The 14,252-nt window shown below is 51.2% G+C and overlaps 5 protein-coding genes across 5 annotated transcripts; 4 read left to right on the top strand and 1 right to left on the bottom strand.

The window, feature by feature from the left end:
• Window positions 1-233: 233 nt before the first annotated feature.
• J4E82_007777 (uncharacterized protein) lies at window positions 234-1,569 on the top strand (the record flags this gene model as incomplete). Its single annotated transcript, XM_051734019.1, has 3 exons — window positions 234-324; window positions 371-1,381; window positions 1,433-1,569. 3 exons carry the CDS (start codon window positions 234-236, stop codon window positions 1,567-1,569), a joined length of 1,239 nt encoding a protein of 412 aa, XP_051586188.1.
• Window positions 1,570-1,867: 298 nt separating this feature from the next.
• J4E82_007776 (uncharacterized protein) lies at window positions 1,868-4,216 on the top strand (the record flags this gene model as incomplete). The annotated part of the gene is made up of 2 exons (XM_051734018.1): window positions 1,868-3,310; window positions 3,362-4,216. The coding sequence occupies 2 exons, from the start codon at window positions 1,868-1,870 to the stop codon at window positions 4,214-4,216; spliced, it is 2,298 nt and encodes a 765-aa protein (XP_051586187.1).
• Window positions 4,217-5,334: 1,118 nt separating this feature from the next.
• J4E82_007775 (uncharacterized protein) lies at window positions 5,335-8,762 on the top strand (the record flags this gene model as incomplete). The annotated part of the gene is made up of 3 exons (XM_051734017.1): window positions 5,335-6,063; window positions 6,118-8,246; window positions 8,303-8,762. The coding sequence occupies 3 exons, from the start codon at window positions 5,335-5,337 to the stop codon at window positions 8,760-8,762; spliced, it is 3,318 nt and encodes a 1,105-aa protein (XP_051586186.1).
• A 293-nt stretch (window positions 8,763-9,055) lies between these two features.
• J4E82_007774 (uncharacterized protein) lies at window positions 9,056-9,802 on the bottom strand (the record flags this gene model as incomplete). The annotated part of the gene is made up of 1 exon (XM_051734016.1): window positions 9,056-9,802. One exon carries the CDS (start codon window positions 9,800-9,802, stop codon window positions 9,056-9,058), a length of 747 nt encoding a protein of 248 aa, XP_051586185.1.
• Window positions 9,803-10,266: 464 nt separating this feature from the next.
• J4E82_007773 (uncharacterized protein) lies at window positions 10,267-11,783 on the top strand (the record flags this gene model as incomplete). The annotated part of the gene is made up of 4 exons (XM_051734015.1): window positions 10,267-10,532; window positions 10,604-11,039; window positions 11,090-11,681; window positions 11,740-11,783. 4 exons carry the CDS (start codon window positions 10,267-10,269, stop codon window positions 11,781-11,783), a joined length of 1,338 nt encoding a protein of 445 aa, XP_051586184.1.
• Between the last annotated feature and the right edge of the window lie 2,469 nt (window positions 11,784-14,252).

Genomic DNA, 14,252 nt, shown 5'->3' with positions numbered 1-14,252 from the left:
GCAGGTCCGATCATCACACGAGTCGAGTGGCACGGTTCCGCAGGTTTACTTGGGCGAGAGGCTAGGAAAAGCATGGTTGACGATGGAGGCAGGGGCTGGAGCCAGAGCTGGTGTTGGGTGAAGTGCGGGGAACTCGGGGATGCCAAGCAAGCACTCGCGAGTCTTCGTACCGAACTCGACGGAGCGCGTCTGTCAACAACCACCCAAACAAACTCACCGACGCGAACCACACCATGTCTCGAATGAGTATGGCGCCGCAGCGCAACCTGTCGCTGACAGAGGAGTTGGAGAAGCTGGAGCAGTCCATCACGCTCACACTGCAAGGTAGACACAGCTCCGCACACCCCACTATCACGACTGACACGGGCAGAAATTGACCAAAACTTCAGCCGAGCACACCGAATCGTCACCACCGGTATCCTCCCGATAGTCGAACAGTATGGAAAGCATTCGGAAGCTGTCTGGGAAGGCTCCAAGTTCTGGAAACAGTTTTTCGAGGCCAGCGCAAACGTCTCGCTCTCGGGTTACGAGGCCCCTGACCAAGACGAATCAGCTGTACATGAGGAGACGGAGCAATCACAGACATATGATGAGACGGTTGAAGACGAGGATACGGTAACAGGGACGACCACGACATCACCCCGACCCTTGTCTGCACAAGAAGACGCCGAGTCAACCATGGCTTTCGACTCGCCTTCGCTCGGACACAGCACACCACGAGCTCCACCTTCAATCACAAAAGGCAAAAATCTCGAAGACGAGGAAGATAGTGAATACGAGGAAGAGCCCCAGTTTGCTGGCATGTCTTCACCTTATGAAGCGCTGAAGTCTGAGTTCAGGCCCAATATCGGCGGCACCAAGACGCCAAAGCTTGAACCAGTCACACCCGGCAAGTCGCAAGCCCTACCAGACATGAGCGGCTTCGAGTCTTCGCCGTTCATGCAGCCTACAGCCACGAAACAGTCACACACCAACAACGACCCGCTGCTCCACCGCGTCCTCGACAAGACATACCGTGTACAAGCCACGCCGCTCATCAGTCCGAGGAAATACAAGCCCACGGGTGCTTTCACTCCTCGCGCCGGCCAGCGCGGTGCACCTACACCAAAGAGTGCCGCTACACGATTGTTGGACTTTGACTCTTCACCACCATCCTCGCCCGCGCCGCAACTACGAGCCGACATCTTCTCGCCCATGAAGACGCCGCGGACACCAGGCATAAGCGTGCAGACACCTGCAAAGGGCAAGCAACCAATGAGCATCCATCGAACCGGCGGTACAATTTTCGACGACAGCGACGAAGAGGAGGACGATCTTGACTTTAGCCCTCCGAAGACGATACAATTCCACATCCCACAGAGCAAGCTGATGCAGACGCCTGGTGAGTTCCCTCGGTCCTACTACCCTTGATGCAAACTAACATGTAGAAAAGCCCGAGAAGCTAGCAAGCGCATTGTGGACGACTTGCTCATGACAGCCGGCCACGACGTTACGGATTCGACGGGTGGTATGGAGGAGGACAGTCCCAGTATAGTGAAGCGGCAGATAGATCTTGACGATAGCTTCTAAAAGGTGGGGCTAGTGCTGTCAGGTGTTTGCGCATCTCTGAGCGCCCTGGTCCTGCATATAGAATTCGATACCCCATAGCATATAGGAAACTTGATTGATCTAGAATCAGATGGACTGGTGTGCTCTGGCCAATTTGCATGTGATCCACAGTGGAGGCGCTAGACAACGGCGGCGCTAGCGGCTGAGACCCCCTGCAACAGCTTCCGTCGTCATTCCACATAATCGCAGGCATCGACAGACGACGTCGGGAACAGCAAACCCCAACCGACTCTCGTTCTTTCATTCCGCACATTCCGCCATGCCCAAATCAAAACGACCGCCGACTTCGGGCTATGCCCGCATAGCCCAGGCCGAGGAGGAGGAAGACGACTCTGGCAGCGACTTCGAGGGTGAACACCACCAGAATCCCCTATCCAATGCGCAGTACGCCCCGATACAGCCACAGCGGAATTCGAATATGCGCATGAACGGCTCCGGCGCGAACTCGCCAAACCACAAGAAGAGTTCTTCTGGGCGACGGCAACGTGCCAATTCCGGCGTTGACATCAAGGCCATCAATGCGCGATTCGAGCGATGGGCCGACGAGATTGCGCAGAAATTCAAGATGAAGAAGCAGAAAGACTCGGCGGAAGATGAGACGCTTGAGATCCACCACTCCGTCTTCCAGGCGCCCGACTGGGTGCGACCAGCGACGGCAGAGTCGCTCACCTTCGACTATGACGTTCCCTCTGATCGCCTGACGAAACTCGAATTCGACGACATCGTGGAAAGCGTTCGGACGGCAATCGAAATGGACGTGCATCCTCTGCTGATCACACAAGGCAGCTCGGGCAGCTACTTCGCTCGAACTACACAGGGCAAGGTCGTGGGCGTCTTCAAGCCCAAAGACGAGGAGCCCTACGCGTCAAGAAACCCCAAATGGACCAAGTGGATACACCGCAACCTCTTTCCCTTCTTCTTCGGTCGCGCCTGTCTCATCCCCAACCTGTCCTACATCTCCGAAGCCGCCGCCTACGTCCTCGATACCCAGCTACGCACCAACCTTGTACCCTACACCGACGTCGTCGGTCTTTCCTCCAAATCTTTTCACTACGACTTCTGGGATCGGCGCGCATACTACAGGAAAAGGAAGCCATTCCCGGAAAAACTTGGGAGTTTCCAGGTGTTCTTAAAGGGCTTCAAGGACGCGAACATCTTCTTGAAGGAGAACCCATGGCCAGATCAGCACAACACAGGCTACAGCGCTGATAGAGCGGCACGCAAGAAGAAGCGAAGATGGGCTGAGGACTGCAGACCCAATGGCTCGCAATCAGACGGCGAGGATGATGACGAAGTATCCGGGAACGGATCCACACAACACCAACGGAGGGGCTTCTGGACGCCTGCCATACAGCAGTCCTTCAGAGAGCAACTGGAGAAACTGGTGATTCTCGACTACATTATGCGAAACACCGACAGAGGCCTAGACAACTGGATGATCAAGATCGACCAGAAGACACAGCAGGCAACCATCGTCGCAGAGCCGCCCAAGATGGATGGCGATGTGGACGACGATGACCATCAACCAAGCGATTACACGAGGCAGTCGATGGAGCAGTCCGGACTAGACCCGTACGGGCGAAGGGAGCCCATGACCACGACTAGCCGGTCCAACACACCCATGCAGAGTGGGCCAACGCCTACAGTGACTATCGGTGCCATTGACAACAGTTTGTCGTGGCCCTGGAAGCACCCCGATGCTGTGAGTATTTTTGCATTTCTGTTGTATACGGCCAAGCTAACAAGACTGTAGTGGCGCAGCTATCCCTTCGGTTGGCTCTTCCTACCCGTCTCGCTCATCGGCCAGCCCTTCTCCGAAGCCACTCGCCGCCACTTCCTCCCCCTCCTCACTTCGAAACAATGGTGGAGTGATACACAATCAGCACTCCGCAAGTGCTTCTCGCAAGATGCCGACTTCAAAGAGCGCATGTACGCTAAACAGATCGCTGTCATGAAGGGACAAGCATGGAACGTAGTGGAGACGCTCAAGACACCTGATTTGGGACCACTTGAGCTTACAAGAAGGGCGCGTGTATGCGTGTGGGATGACATTGTGGAGATACCAATCGCTGTGCCACTGCGGGCTCCGTCCGCGGAGATGCGAAGAAAACAGACGCCAGGTAGACAGTCACGGTTACAGGAAGAGCATGAAGAGATGGACATCACAGCTGTATCGACGCCACCACAGAAGCCCCAGCAAGACCTGCTCATGAACTCGCCGCCGTTAGAAACAGCGCACGAAAATCGCTTCAATCTCACGCGCGGCTCTTCCTCCCTCGACGTGCGACGTCCTGATAAAGGCCCTGAATCGCCAGCAACAGTGAGCGATGTGTACTGGGGCTCGCGCAACCTGAACCCTCATTCAAATGGACGCCCTGCGCACCAGTCGCGAATGAGTTACGATGCGCCTCGCAGGAACACACGCGACTCACGACACCATAGACGATTCTCACTAACGAACAGAAGAGACGTTGATGACTATGGCTTTGACGATGACGGCGATCTAGGATATGCCGCGAATGAAGATATGGAAGGAAACAGGAAAAAGGTCATTGTGGAACGGTTGGAGATGGTCAAGGGAAGGAATCCGGTGTTTACTTGGTGTTGAGCACATCGTAGCTCAGTTTGAGTGTTTTCTTCGTGACTTGAACACGTGGGAGAGATGACTGTCTTGCATCACAGGCGCAAGGTTACTGTTCCCATAGCATAGCATCTGGTTGGGTAGCATGGGAGGCGTTTTGTTGTACAAGAATCTACAGATAGTAACATGTATGCAGTAGCGGGAACAGCTCCGCTATTTTGCTGGTGCACCCACACCTCTGCATACGTTGCGCAACAACCCCCACACCCTAATAACTCAGTGATACACATACTTGGTGTGCGAGCTGATGATATTTCTTGCTTTTACTCTTTTCGTGCAATACACGTCGGTTCTCCCCGACAATCGCGGGCAACAGCCCTTTGCCGAAACCCCGTGAATAATCGAAGGGTCATCTGACACTCCTGCTAGGCTCTTCTCAGCCACACGCGATGACTTCCCACAACGAACATGAAAGGCAGCAGCGCCATTCCATCCACGCACGGCGATACAAATGAACGGGTTCTCGATCATCTAACTCATAACTCAGCACATTATCGTTGTCTGGCAAGCTGCCCCGCCGCTGTGCCGCGATCCCATACGTCTACCTTTACTTACCCGACGACCGGGTATGTACTAAGCGACTACACACCATCATCTCATCATCCGAGATACGGAGTTGCGCATCCGTAAATCGATCGCAACCAGGCTTGAAAAGACTCGCAATACTTGTGACGACTCCACGAGCACGTCAAGAAACTTTTAACAGCGCGTAATTTGTGGCGAGCAAAGGGATCAAAGCTTGGCATTTGGACCATCAGATGCGCTTCGGCATCCACGTCGTTGGAAGGGTTGGAAGAGCTAGGAAACGCTGAGGGGCATTTTTCACTCACCTGAAGCTCTCTTACCTGCAAGGTTCGAGTCGCTTCGTTTGTAAGCCTGGCATGGACAAGATGAATCCCGCCCTATTACTTGACCCGAGAAGGGTGCGTAGAACAGGTATATCCTCAATCTTTTTCCTCCGCCTCACCTTCTTTTCCATCATTACATGTCATGTCTACTCGTCCTTGGTACTTGCTCTGGTGTTGAATACTCTCATATTCATCAACGCCTTTCCCTCTCAAGTTCGCTATTCCTAGCCCAGCAATATGGACACTGGCAGTCCGGCTTCGGACTCCTCTGAGAAATCCGAACTGGTCGTTTACGAACCCAGTGTTATTTCTCCGATCTCTGATCCATTACCAAATGCTCCTGCCTCCATTTACTTAGACTCTGACCCCAGGCCCCAAGAGCTAACCGCGCACGTGCCAGGCGACAACGCGACCCATCACACCCATGGAGCGCCTGCACAACAACCTCTCCGATTTGACCCTCGCGCACTTCTAAATCCGTCATCTTCAAATCCCAAGCGTCCTGCATCTTCCGGTAACGACACTGATCGCGGACGCGCTGACCCTACAATTGCTGGCCAGGTTTCACTTGTCGAGCGCCTACACAACGTCCAAGAGCGCACATCATCGCCTGCTAAGCGTGTCAAAACTGAGGATCCGCGAGTTCAGAAGAACGGTAACCGATCTAACTTTGCCGGTGGAAGTGCACTTGAGCTGCAAAACCAGGCTGCGCAACCAGCTGCTTCACTACTCCAGAAGGGACCAGCGATTGATCTCACCATGAGTGACGACGAGGACGAGATCCAAGTCGTTGGAGACAACAGCAACGAGAATGTTTGTATCGGAAAACTCAAGCAGACCTACATTCAGGCGCACCAGGTGCCCTTCCCCGACCCGAAGAAGTTCGCTGGCAATCATGGTGGTCAAAGCAGGATCAAAGTATCCTTCCGCAGGGGTGGTGGTAATAAGGGAAATCAGATCATTATGGTAATTACTTTGATTTACAGGATTCTCGCAAAACGTATACTAACTGACATCCAGGTGCTTGACGGTGTAGGTAAAGAATTCGGCAGGGTCGACATGAAGACGGCACAAGGCCTTACACCCTTGATTGACAGCGCCAACACTAGCGGTCTCAAGTGGATAGCGTGGACTGAACCCCGCAGGAAATTGCCAAATGAAGGTCCACCTGGCAGTCAGATATCTGCCCTTGTTGGTATGACTTTGCAGCTGTATTGTCCGCGCAGGGTAGCAGACAATATCGGCCGGCACCTCAAGAGCAAGAACCTGATCTTGGAAACACCCATTTTCGAATTGGCACGCCACGACTACTACAACCCCCAGACCAAGGAGACATTTCAGAAGAATCAGGTAGGACAGCCCGATTTCCAGCTGCCTAATCAGTACGCTGTTGGCGCTCCCACGAACACATACGTTCTTCGCAGTGTCGACGAGATTCGCGCCGATGTCGAGGATGTCTTCGATACCGTTGTTAGTAGCTCGGAAGAAGTCCCCACACGAGAGCCATCATCGCTTATCACCACTGAGCTGTACCCACACCAGAAGCAAGCATTATACTTCATGGTTGATCACGAACAAGAACACCCTCCTGAGATATACGATCAGCGCAAAGATTCATTGTGGGCAGCCAAGTACCGAAATAACGGCCGAAAGTACTACGTGCACGTCATCACGAGTGAACAGGTGGAAGAGAAGCCGAGACCAGGCCTTGGCGGCATTCTGGCTGATGAAATGGGTCTGGGAAAGACGCTTAGTATCCTTTCTCTTATCTGCGACGATGCTTCGATTGCTGCAGCCAAGGACTTCTGCCAAAAGAGGCCCTCTCCGAAACCATACCCGGCGATGATACAACCGACTATAAATAGTCGAGCCACACTCCTTGTCTGTCCTCTGAGTACCATGACAAACTGGAAGGAGCAGATCAAAGAGCACTTCCCGCAGGGTAGAAGTACCTTGAGGTGGACCCGTTACCATGGCGCAGATCGTTTCAACATCTCGCCTGAGAAGCTCGCGGATCACGATATAGTATTAACAACATATCACATCATCGCCAAAGATTTGGCCGACAGGAAGCGGGCCCTCCCCTACATCAATTGGTTCCGCATTGTCTTGGACGAAGCGCACACCATCCGCAACCCGACTAATCAATCAAAGGCAGCATGCATGATGATGGGTCAGCGACGTTGGGCTGTGACTGGTACGCCTGTTCAAAATCGACTTGAGGATCTTGGTGCCCTGTTCAATTTCATCAAGTTAAAGCCATTCGACAACACCAGCGGCTTCAACCAATACATTCTCGGTCCTTTCAAGAATGCGGATCCCAACGTTGTAACGAAGCTTCAGTTGCTTGTTAGCACCGTCACTATCCGTCGTACCAAGGAGATCATCAAGGGAGAAGTACCGAAGAAGTTGGACTATGTCGTCAAATTGCAATTCTCTAAGCAAGAGCGGCAATTGCATGACTGGTTTGAAAAAGACACTCAACGCAAGGTGGCTGCAGTCACACAAGGCAACAAGATGGGCGGACAATCGTACGCTCGTATCTTGACCGCCATTACCAACCTCCGTCTGATCTGCGCTCACGGTCGCGACCTTCTCAGTGAGGAAGCTCTCAAGACCACGGACGGCATGACGTATGAGAAGCCTATGGAGATAGATGAAGACGATAGCGACAGGCCGCAGCTTACACGTCAACAAGCTTACGAGATGCTCAGCCTACTTGAATCGACAAGTGCAGCTGATTGTCTGTATTGCGCCGACAAGAGGTCTCTACTAGATGCAGACTCTGACGATGAAGACGAGGATGGTAACGTTCAAGACATCATCGGCTACATGACCACCTGCTATCATCTAGTATGCCCAAAGCATATCAAGAAGTTGAAGGACCAGTGGAAAGATAACCTCATGGCTGACGGCTCCGTGCGATGCCACGTCTGTGACGATGTCAATCATCCAACGGCACTGAAGCTTGAGCGCACTGACTACTACAACTATCTTGAAGAGCAAAACCAGATTCGGAAAGATCCGAAGTTGGCGAAGAAAATCGGAAGCTATACTGGGCCGCACACAAAGACGCAAGCTCTACTCAACGACCTTCACGAGTTCCGCCTTTGGAGCGAGCAGCATCCCGATCAGAGGCCGATCAAGAGGTAAGCCGTCGTGTCCCGTAGGGATACTCTGAGAACGTATTAACACGCCTTGATAGTATCGTATTCTCCTCATGGACCACGCATCTCGACCTCATCGAAATTGCGCTCAAGAATGCCGGCCACCCGCTCGTCCGTCTTGACGGCCGTATGACACGCGAAAACCGTGACAAGTCCATGCAACAACTCCGCGAAAATCCAGAAGTCCGTGTGATGCTAGTCTCGATTGGTGCCGGTGGTCTTGGCCTCAATTTGACTACAGCGAACAAAGTCTTCATGATGGAACCGCAGTTCAATCCTGCGGCTGAAGCACAAGCTGTGGATCGAGTTCATCGTCTGGGTCAAGATAGGGAGGTTACCATCAAGCGTTTCATCATGGAGAATAGTTTCGAGGAAAAGATGCTAGTACTGCAGGGAAAGAAGAAGGCATTGGCTGATCTTACCATGGCGAAGGAGCGCAAGAGCAAGGAGGAGGCTACAAAACAGCGGTTGGAAGAGCTGAGGAGTCTTTTCAGGTAGAAAGCGAGTCGCTGTTTCATGTGGGGTTTCGGTAGGGAAATGGGTTCTGATATGGTGAGTTACTTGAGGCATTGGATTGGGCGGAAAACGAAATAATTCGCATGGATTGTGAGCGGTGTGGATCTAGGTGGATGGATCTAGGTGGACATATCTGCGGATATAGACTCCACGGGGCGTTCTGGGATCTGTTCAGTTCACACGTTGCATACCTAGCTTCGGCCCAGACATTTTTGATGCACCATAGCTCTTAGAGGAAGATCGTGAAAAATTATCATCACAACAACAAGACTCCGCTAAGAACCTGCTTTCCAATCCTTCAACTTGACCAACAACTCTTCCATACTAGACGCGTAAAGATCGAATTCCCCGAAAACATCTGTACAAGGGTCATGTTCCTCAAAGTCCAGATACGCAGTGTGGAATCCAGCCTTCCTCGCTGAAATCAAATCCCACGCATGCGCCGCGATGAACCATCTCGCACCCTCTCCCTTTCCCAGAGAACCAGTATGCTTCACCTTTTCGTCTAAATGCCTCTGCGCATTCTCATAAACGCGTACATCCGGTTTCGCAACTTGAATGGCATCACAACTGAGCAGATGCTGTTCGTCCAATTCAATGCCCGCGTTACGGTAGTAGTTCAAAGAGGTCTCTGACCCTCCATTTGTTACACCATAGACATCCCAGCCCGCTTCCCTCAGTCCGTCATAACACTTTTTCAGCCCTTCGCGCGGCTTCATGGCTTTGAATGCTTTCATGATCTCTTCCAAGTCTTCGTCGGTGACGGCGTCAACGGGTAGATCGACAACAGCGCATGCGCGTCGGAACGTAGACTTGAGAACCTGGGCGATGGGAACGTAGGCACCGGTCATGGAGACGTAGGTAAAGTCACGTTGAGCAGCATAGAACCAGGAGAAGAAGAGCGTTTTGGGGTCCACAGCCGCGGTTACAAGTTTAGGGCCGAGACGGGAATGGATGGTGGATATAGGGACATCGAAGGCGAAACATGTTCCTATCACATCGAAAGAGGCGGATTTTGTCATATTGGCGTTTTGGAGATTCGTTTAGGAAGATTGAGGCTGAGTCGTTGCTGCAGAGCTGAGCTGTATGTTCCACAGTAAGCTGTGGGTGGAGAAGCTAGGTACCTAGATAGACTGAAGACCCTGTGACGTCAGCCTTTCCGTCGCCCTTCGCGGGGTTCCATCCGAACGTCCATCTCCAACGCTACGATCCCCATCTCTAAGTACTAACCCCTGCTATCAACGAGGCAGAAATATTTGGTCTTGGCAGTCAAGCATGCCTGAGAGGTCCTCTAACATCCCACGTGCGCTGCGCGAGCCAATCACAGCACGATCTCACTGGGGCTGGACAGATTGCGCCATGCCGCTTACAGCCCCGTTAAGCCCTGCTCAGCCGTACCGCCAGGTATCAACATGAGATATAAGCTCAGCCTTCCGTCGTTCTCTTACGACTTCTGCATCATTTTTTCTTTGTTGTAATACGCATCATGCCTAGCATAGCGACGACCATATGGTACGCGTTCGTAGTAGCGTGGGGCGCGTCGCTTTACCAACTCTACCTCAAAGATCTTTTTGCGATTACTTTTGGTGTTGGTCGCGTGATACAGAGTATCGATGAATTTCCAGAATTCAGTTGTAGCCGTCTTGTGCATCCAAGGCTAGAAGCGTGTGAGGATATCTGGCTGGATGACCACGAGAGGACATTGTATGCGGCTTGCGCGGGCACGGCAGATAGGTTGGCTTGGAATCAAGCGTAAGCTATTCTCAATTTATGTTCTTACAAATGAAAGTGGTTGAAAAGCTGCGGACACTGACTTGGCTTAGCATGAAGGATGTCAACGTCACTGGACGACGGCCTGGCGGATCAGAACTCATTGCCTTGGATATTGACGAACCTGGTGTTGACGGGTTTTACAATCTTCGTGGCATCAAACCCATCGGACACTATAGAGGAGCGACTGGAAACTCCGATCTTGATCTTCTAGGCTTCGATGCTCATGTCTTGGATGACAACACGATTCGGTTCTATATGGTCAACCAACGACCACCAGTCGGAGCGTTCAACAACATCATCGATGCTTCAAAGAGCGGCGCAAATTCGACGATTGAGATCTTCGAAATGAGAACAGGTCAGGAGCAGATGCGACATGTTCGTACCATCTTCTCAAATGAGATTTGGACGCCAAACCGTGTTTCGGCGCTTGCAGATGGCTCTGGTGGATTTCTTGTGACAAATGATCATTCTGTCAAGGTTGGTTTGGTATGTGACTCTCGATGTTAACGAAATGAATGCCATCTAATGCCGAATAGCGAAGAAAGCTTGACTATGTTATCGGTGGCGGTAACGTCGCCTACTGCGACGGAGCCGGTAACTGCCACGCAGCCTATGACGGCAGCGAGGATGACGATACTGTTCCGTCAACCCCAGGCGATGAGCCAATGTACAAAGTCTATCTCAAGAAAGCGCTCGGATACCTTCCGAAGTCGAAGCTTAAGTTCCCCAATGGACTTGCCCGCGGTCGAGACGGTTTCTTCTACGTTCCTAGCGCCATAGACGGCCAGATTCGCGTCCTGGCATTGCAACCCGACAAGACCCTTCGCCTCGTCGACACCATCCATGTCGGCATGCCGCTTGATAATATCTCACCCGACGCTAACGGCGACATTTACGCCGCCGGTTTCCCCAATCTTATCCAATCCGGTAAAGGCTTCGATGATCCTTACAACCAGTCTTCGCCCGTGACCATTTGGCGCATCAGAAAGACGGTTGACGTAGGGAAGTCTGGGGTAAGAAGTGTAGATTACAGAGTCGAAAAGGTTCTTGAGGATAAGGATAGTAAAGTTCTGAGTGGTAGCACTACGGTCAGACATGATGTCAAGACTGGTCGGTTATTCATTAGCGGTAAGTTAACGACTGTGGCTTTGGGGAACTTTGAGAACTATGTGTTGACTTTTGGCAGCTGCCGTACATCCATTCCTTGTCGTTTGCGAACCGACTAAATAAGCGTTTACACTGGTGCCGCAAGTATTGAGATAGGCCATGAAGAGAGAGACTCGGTATATCGGTCATTAAGTCCCGCCACGCTCAACATCTAAAGTGTAGCTGGTCTTTTGGATATAATCCAGAGAAAAAGGAGGAGGTACATTAGAATGTTGACCATGAGTTTTGGTCAAGCAAAATGGTAAAGGATGTTGATGGAAGAAGGTCTTACATTGAGAAGAATCCATATGCTCTTCTCGCTATCCTTAGCCCCATTACCGCCATGGCTTCTTCCCTCGTTTCAAAACATTCCAAGCAAACCCCTCGCATCCTTGCGCCACCTGACCAATGCCACCAAATTTGCACAAGGTGCACTGTCCATCCACGCCGGTGTCAAGTTTCGGACTATGTCGTCCAACTTCTTCTTATCTTCTTCGCCCAAGCTGGCGATCAGTTCCTCCCAGTTTTGGGCTTTGATGTTTTCGTTGCTTTGGCATTCGCAGAAGATGTTGTATGCAGCCACAGTGATGTCGTTGTCGGCGGCCATCAAGATCTGCTGGCAGCGGTTGGTGGCCATCTTTGTGTTTGATTTGAAAGTCTTTGTAGTACTTTGGGGGGTTGCAACCTTTTTCTTCTAGTCGGCACGGCCGAGGCTTGTAGTTGTCTTGCGAGCTGTGTACTTTGACTCTGGAACATAAAGTAGAACGGGGCTGGTTTTGTATACAGGATATTGCCTTGCATCATTGACTCCAAAGGCGATGATTCAATAGAGCCATGTCATTCACGTTGCTAGGACGTATTGTGAAAGATCGAATGTTGGCCATATCGTTGAATAAATCACCAAACATACATATGGCAGAAGGCCACGTAGATTATAGTAAAGGGACTGCGCTCCAGCCTCCAACACATGGGCATTCCAGGTATCTTTTTTTTTGGGAAGAGTGAACGACGCTTTCAATGTGATAGAGATAGGGAAGCGCGAGAGAAAGCGGAATTTATACCCTTTCGCCTCCTCTGGCGCGAACGCATAGACACCGTCACGCACACACTAAAATCGCAAGAAGAATGAAACTTTCTAGCGCAGCCAGTCAACACATGATACTTCTGTTGCAACGATTTCGGTAACGGCATATCAGTCACACCAAATCATGTACTGTCGTCGATCGAGACAGTGACATTGGCTGGTCGCAGCGGCCATATGCTCCCTCTTGTCACAGTCTTCTCGTGACTACCACCCCGGTTTTGACTCTGCTATACTGCATGTTCTCTTCTCTCACACATGTTGTGATCGTTTTTGTATTTTTGGAATCTACTACTTATCCATTAGATACACGACGTTTGTCTTTGCCATGTTGTCGCATGTCTCAGCCTAACCACCAGCATCGGAATCTTTGGCCGACCTCTTTAAGGGGGCATGAAGAAATTCCAGTATTTCAGGCCCACTTTTTTCCCGGACTTTGTGGTCTAATACCTTCAAGAGAGGAAACCGGGCGCACATTACTTCAGTGTGTCACTACTTCTGATGGTCGCCGAAGGGCGAAGATATCTTTTTGAGAAAGACCTCTTTGGAAAAGAGCGAGGATAAAGCAGAGAATAGGTTATCGCGCGTTGATGTGCAGAGCTTTATAGGTGAAGCTGGAGACCCAGCGGCACAACCATGTCCAGTTACCTGGGCGTAGTCTTAGGCACAAGCAGCAGCTACCAATCTTCTCGGGCATGAACCGCGAGCCCTCGCTTTTGGATTGACGTTGGAAGTGGGAAAAGGCTGAAAAGTCGACCATATTGATGGCAGATTTCTCATTTTGAAGAAGGCGATCATCTCACCGCGGCCATGGATACTCGTCATTGTGTTTTTAGTTTCCAATGTGCGAAGAGGGATAAAAAACAGAAGTGACGCGGCAGATTTTCCGAAATTTGCATGGGACAGGAGGATCCCAACCGAGAAGCAGCAGCATGTTGCTTGCTCCAGTAATTTTGGAGATACCAGAACAGACGAGAGTTCACATGCCGAAGTATGCTTGCGGTTTCGATGCAAACAATGAATCTTGGAAACCAGGAACATCTTGTCGTACTTCTCTTCCTTGTCGAGTCAACCCAGTTCCAGCAGACGCAGACATCCAATCTAATCGAATGGGTTTTGTTTTGAGCAATATGTCTTCCAAACGGCGAACATGAGATGTGTGATTGTCTTTTCGATCTCCTAGCATCTCCTCCGAAAGCACCAGTCATTGGGGGTTGTCACTTGGCTTTTAAGCTGGGTGAAGTCTTAGGAACGAGGTTCTCATGTCATTTGTGCGAGTTGTTTCTTTTTGGAAGCTGATAGCGAGTGAAGGTGCAGAAGCGCAAACATATTCGTTTTTGAAAACCTTTGAAGGAAAGAGAACCGCAGCCATGTGTTCGTGCGCCGTTTGTTTTGGAAGATCGTCAATGGACAATGGGTATGAGAAGAGAAAGTAGCCAAGCGACGGGCTTATATACACATCTAAGAACCGT

The sequence above is a fragment of the Alternaria postmessia genome (genome assembly GCF_024291825.1).
Source record: "Alternaria postmessia strain BMP 2775 chromosome Unknown scaffold_56, whole genome shotgun sequence".
Lineage (NCBI taxonomy): Eukaryota > Fungi > Ascomycota > Dothideomycetes > Pleosporales > Pleosporaceae > Alternaria > Alternaria postmessia.
This window is presented reverse-complemented; position numbering and strand designations above follow the sequence as displayed.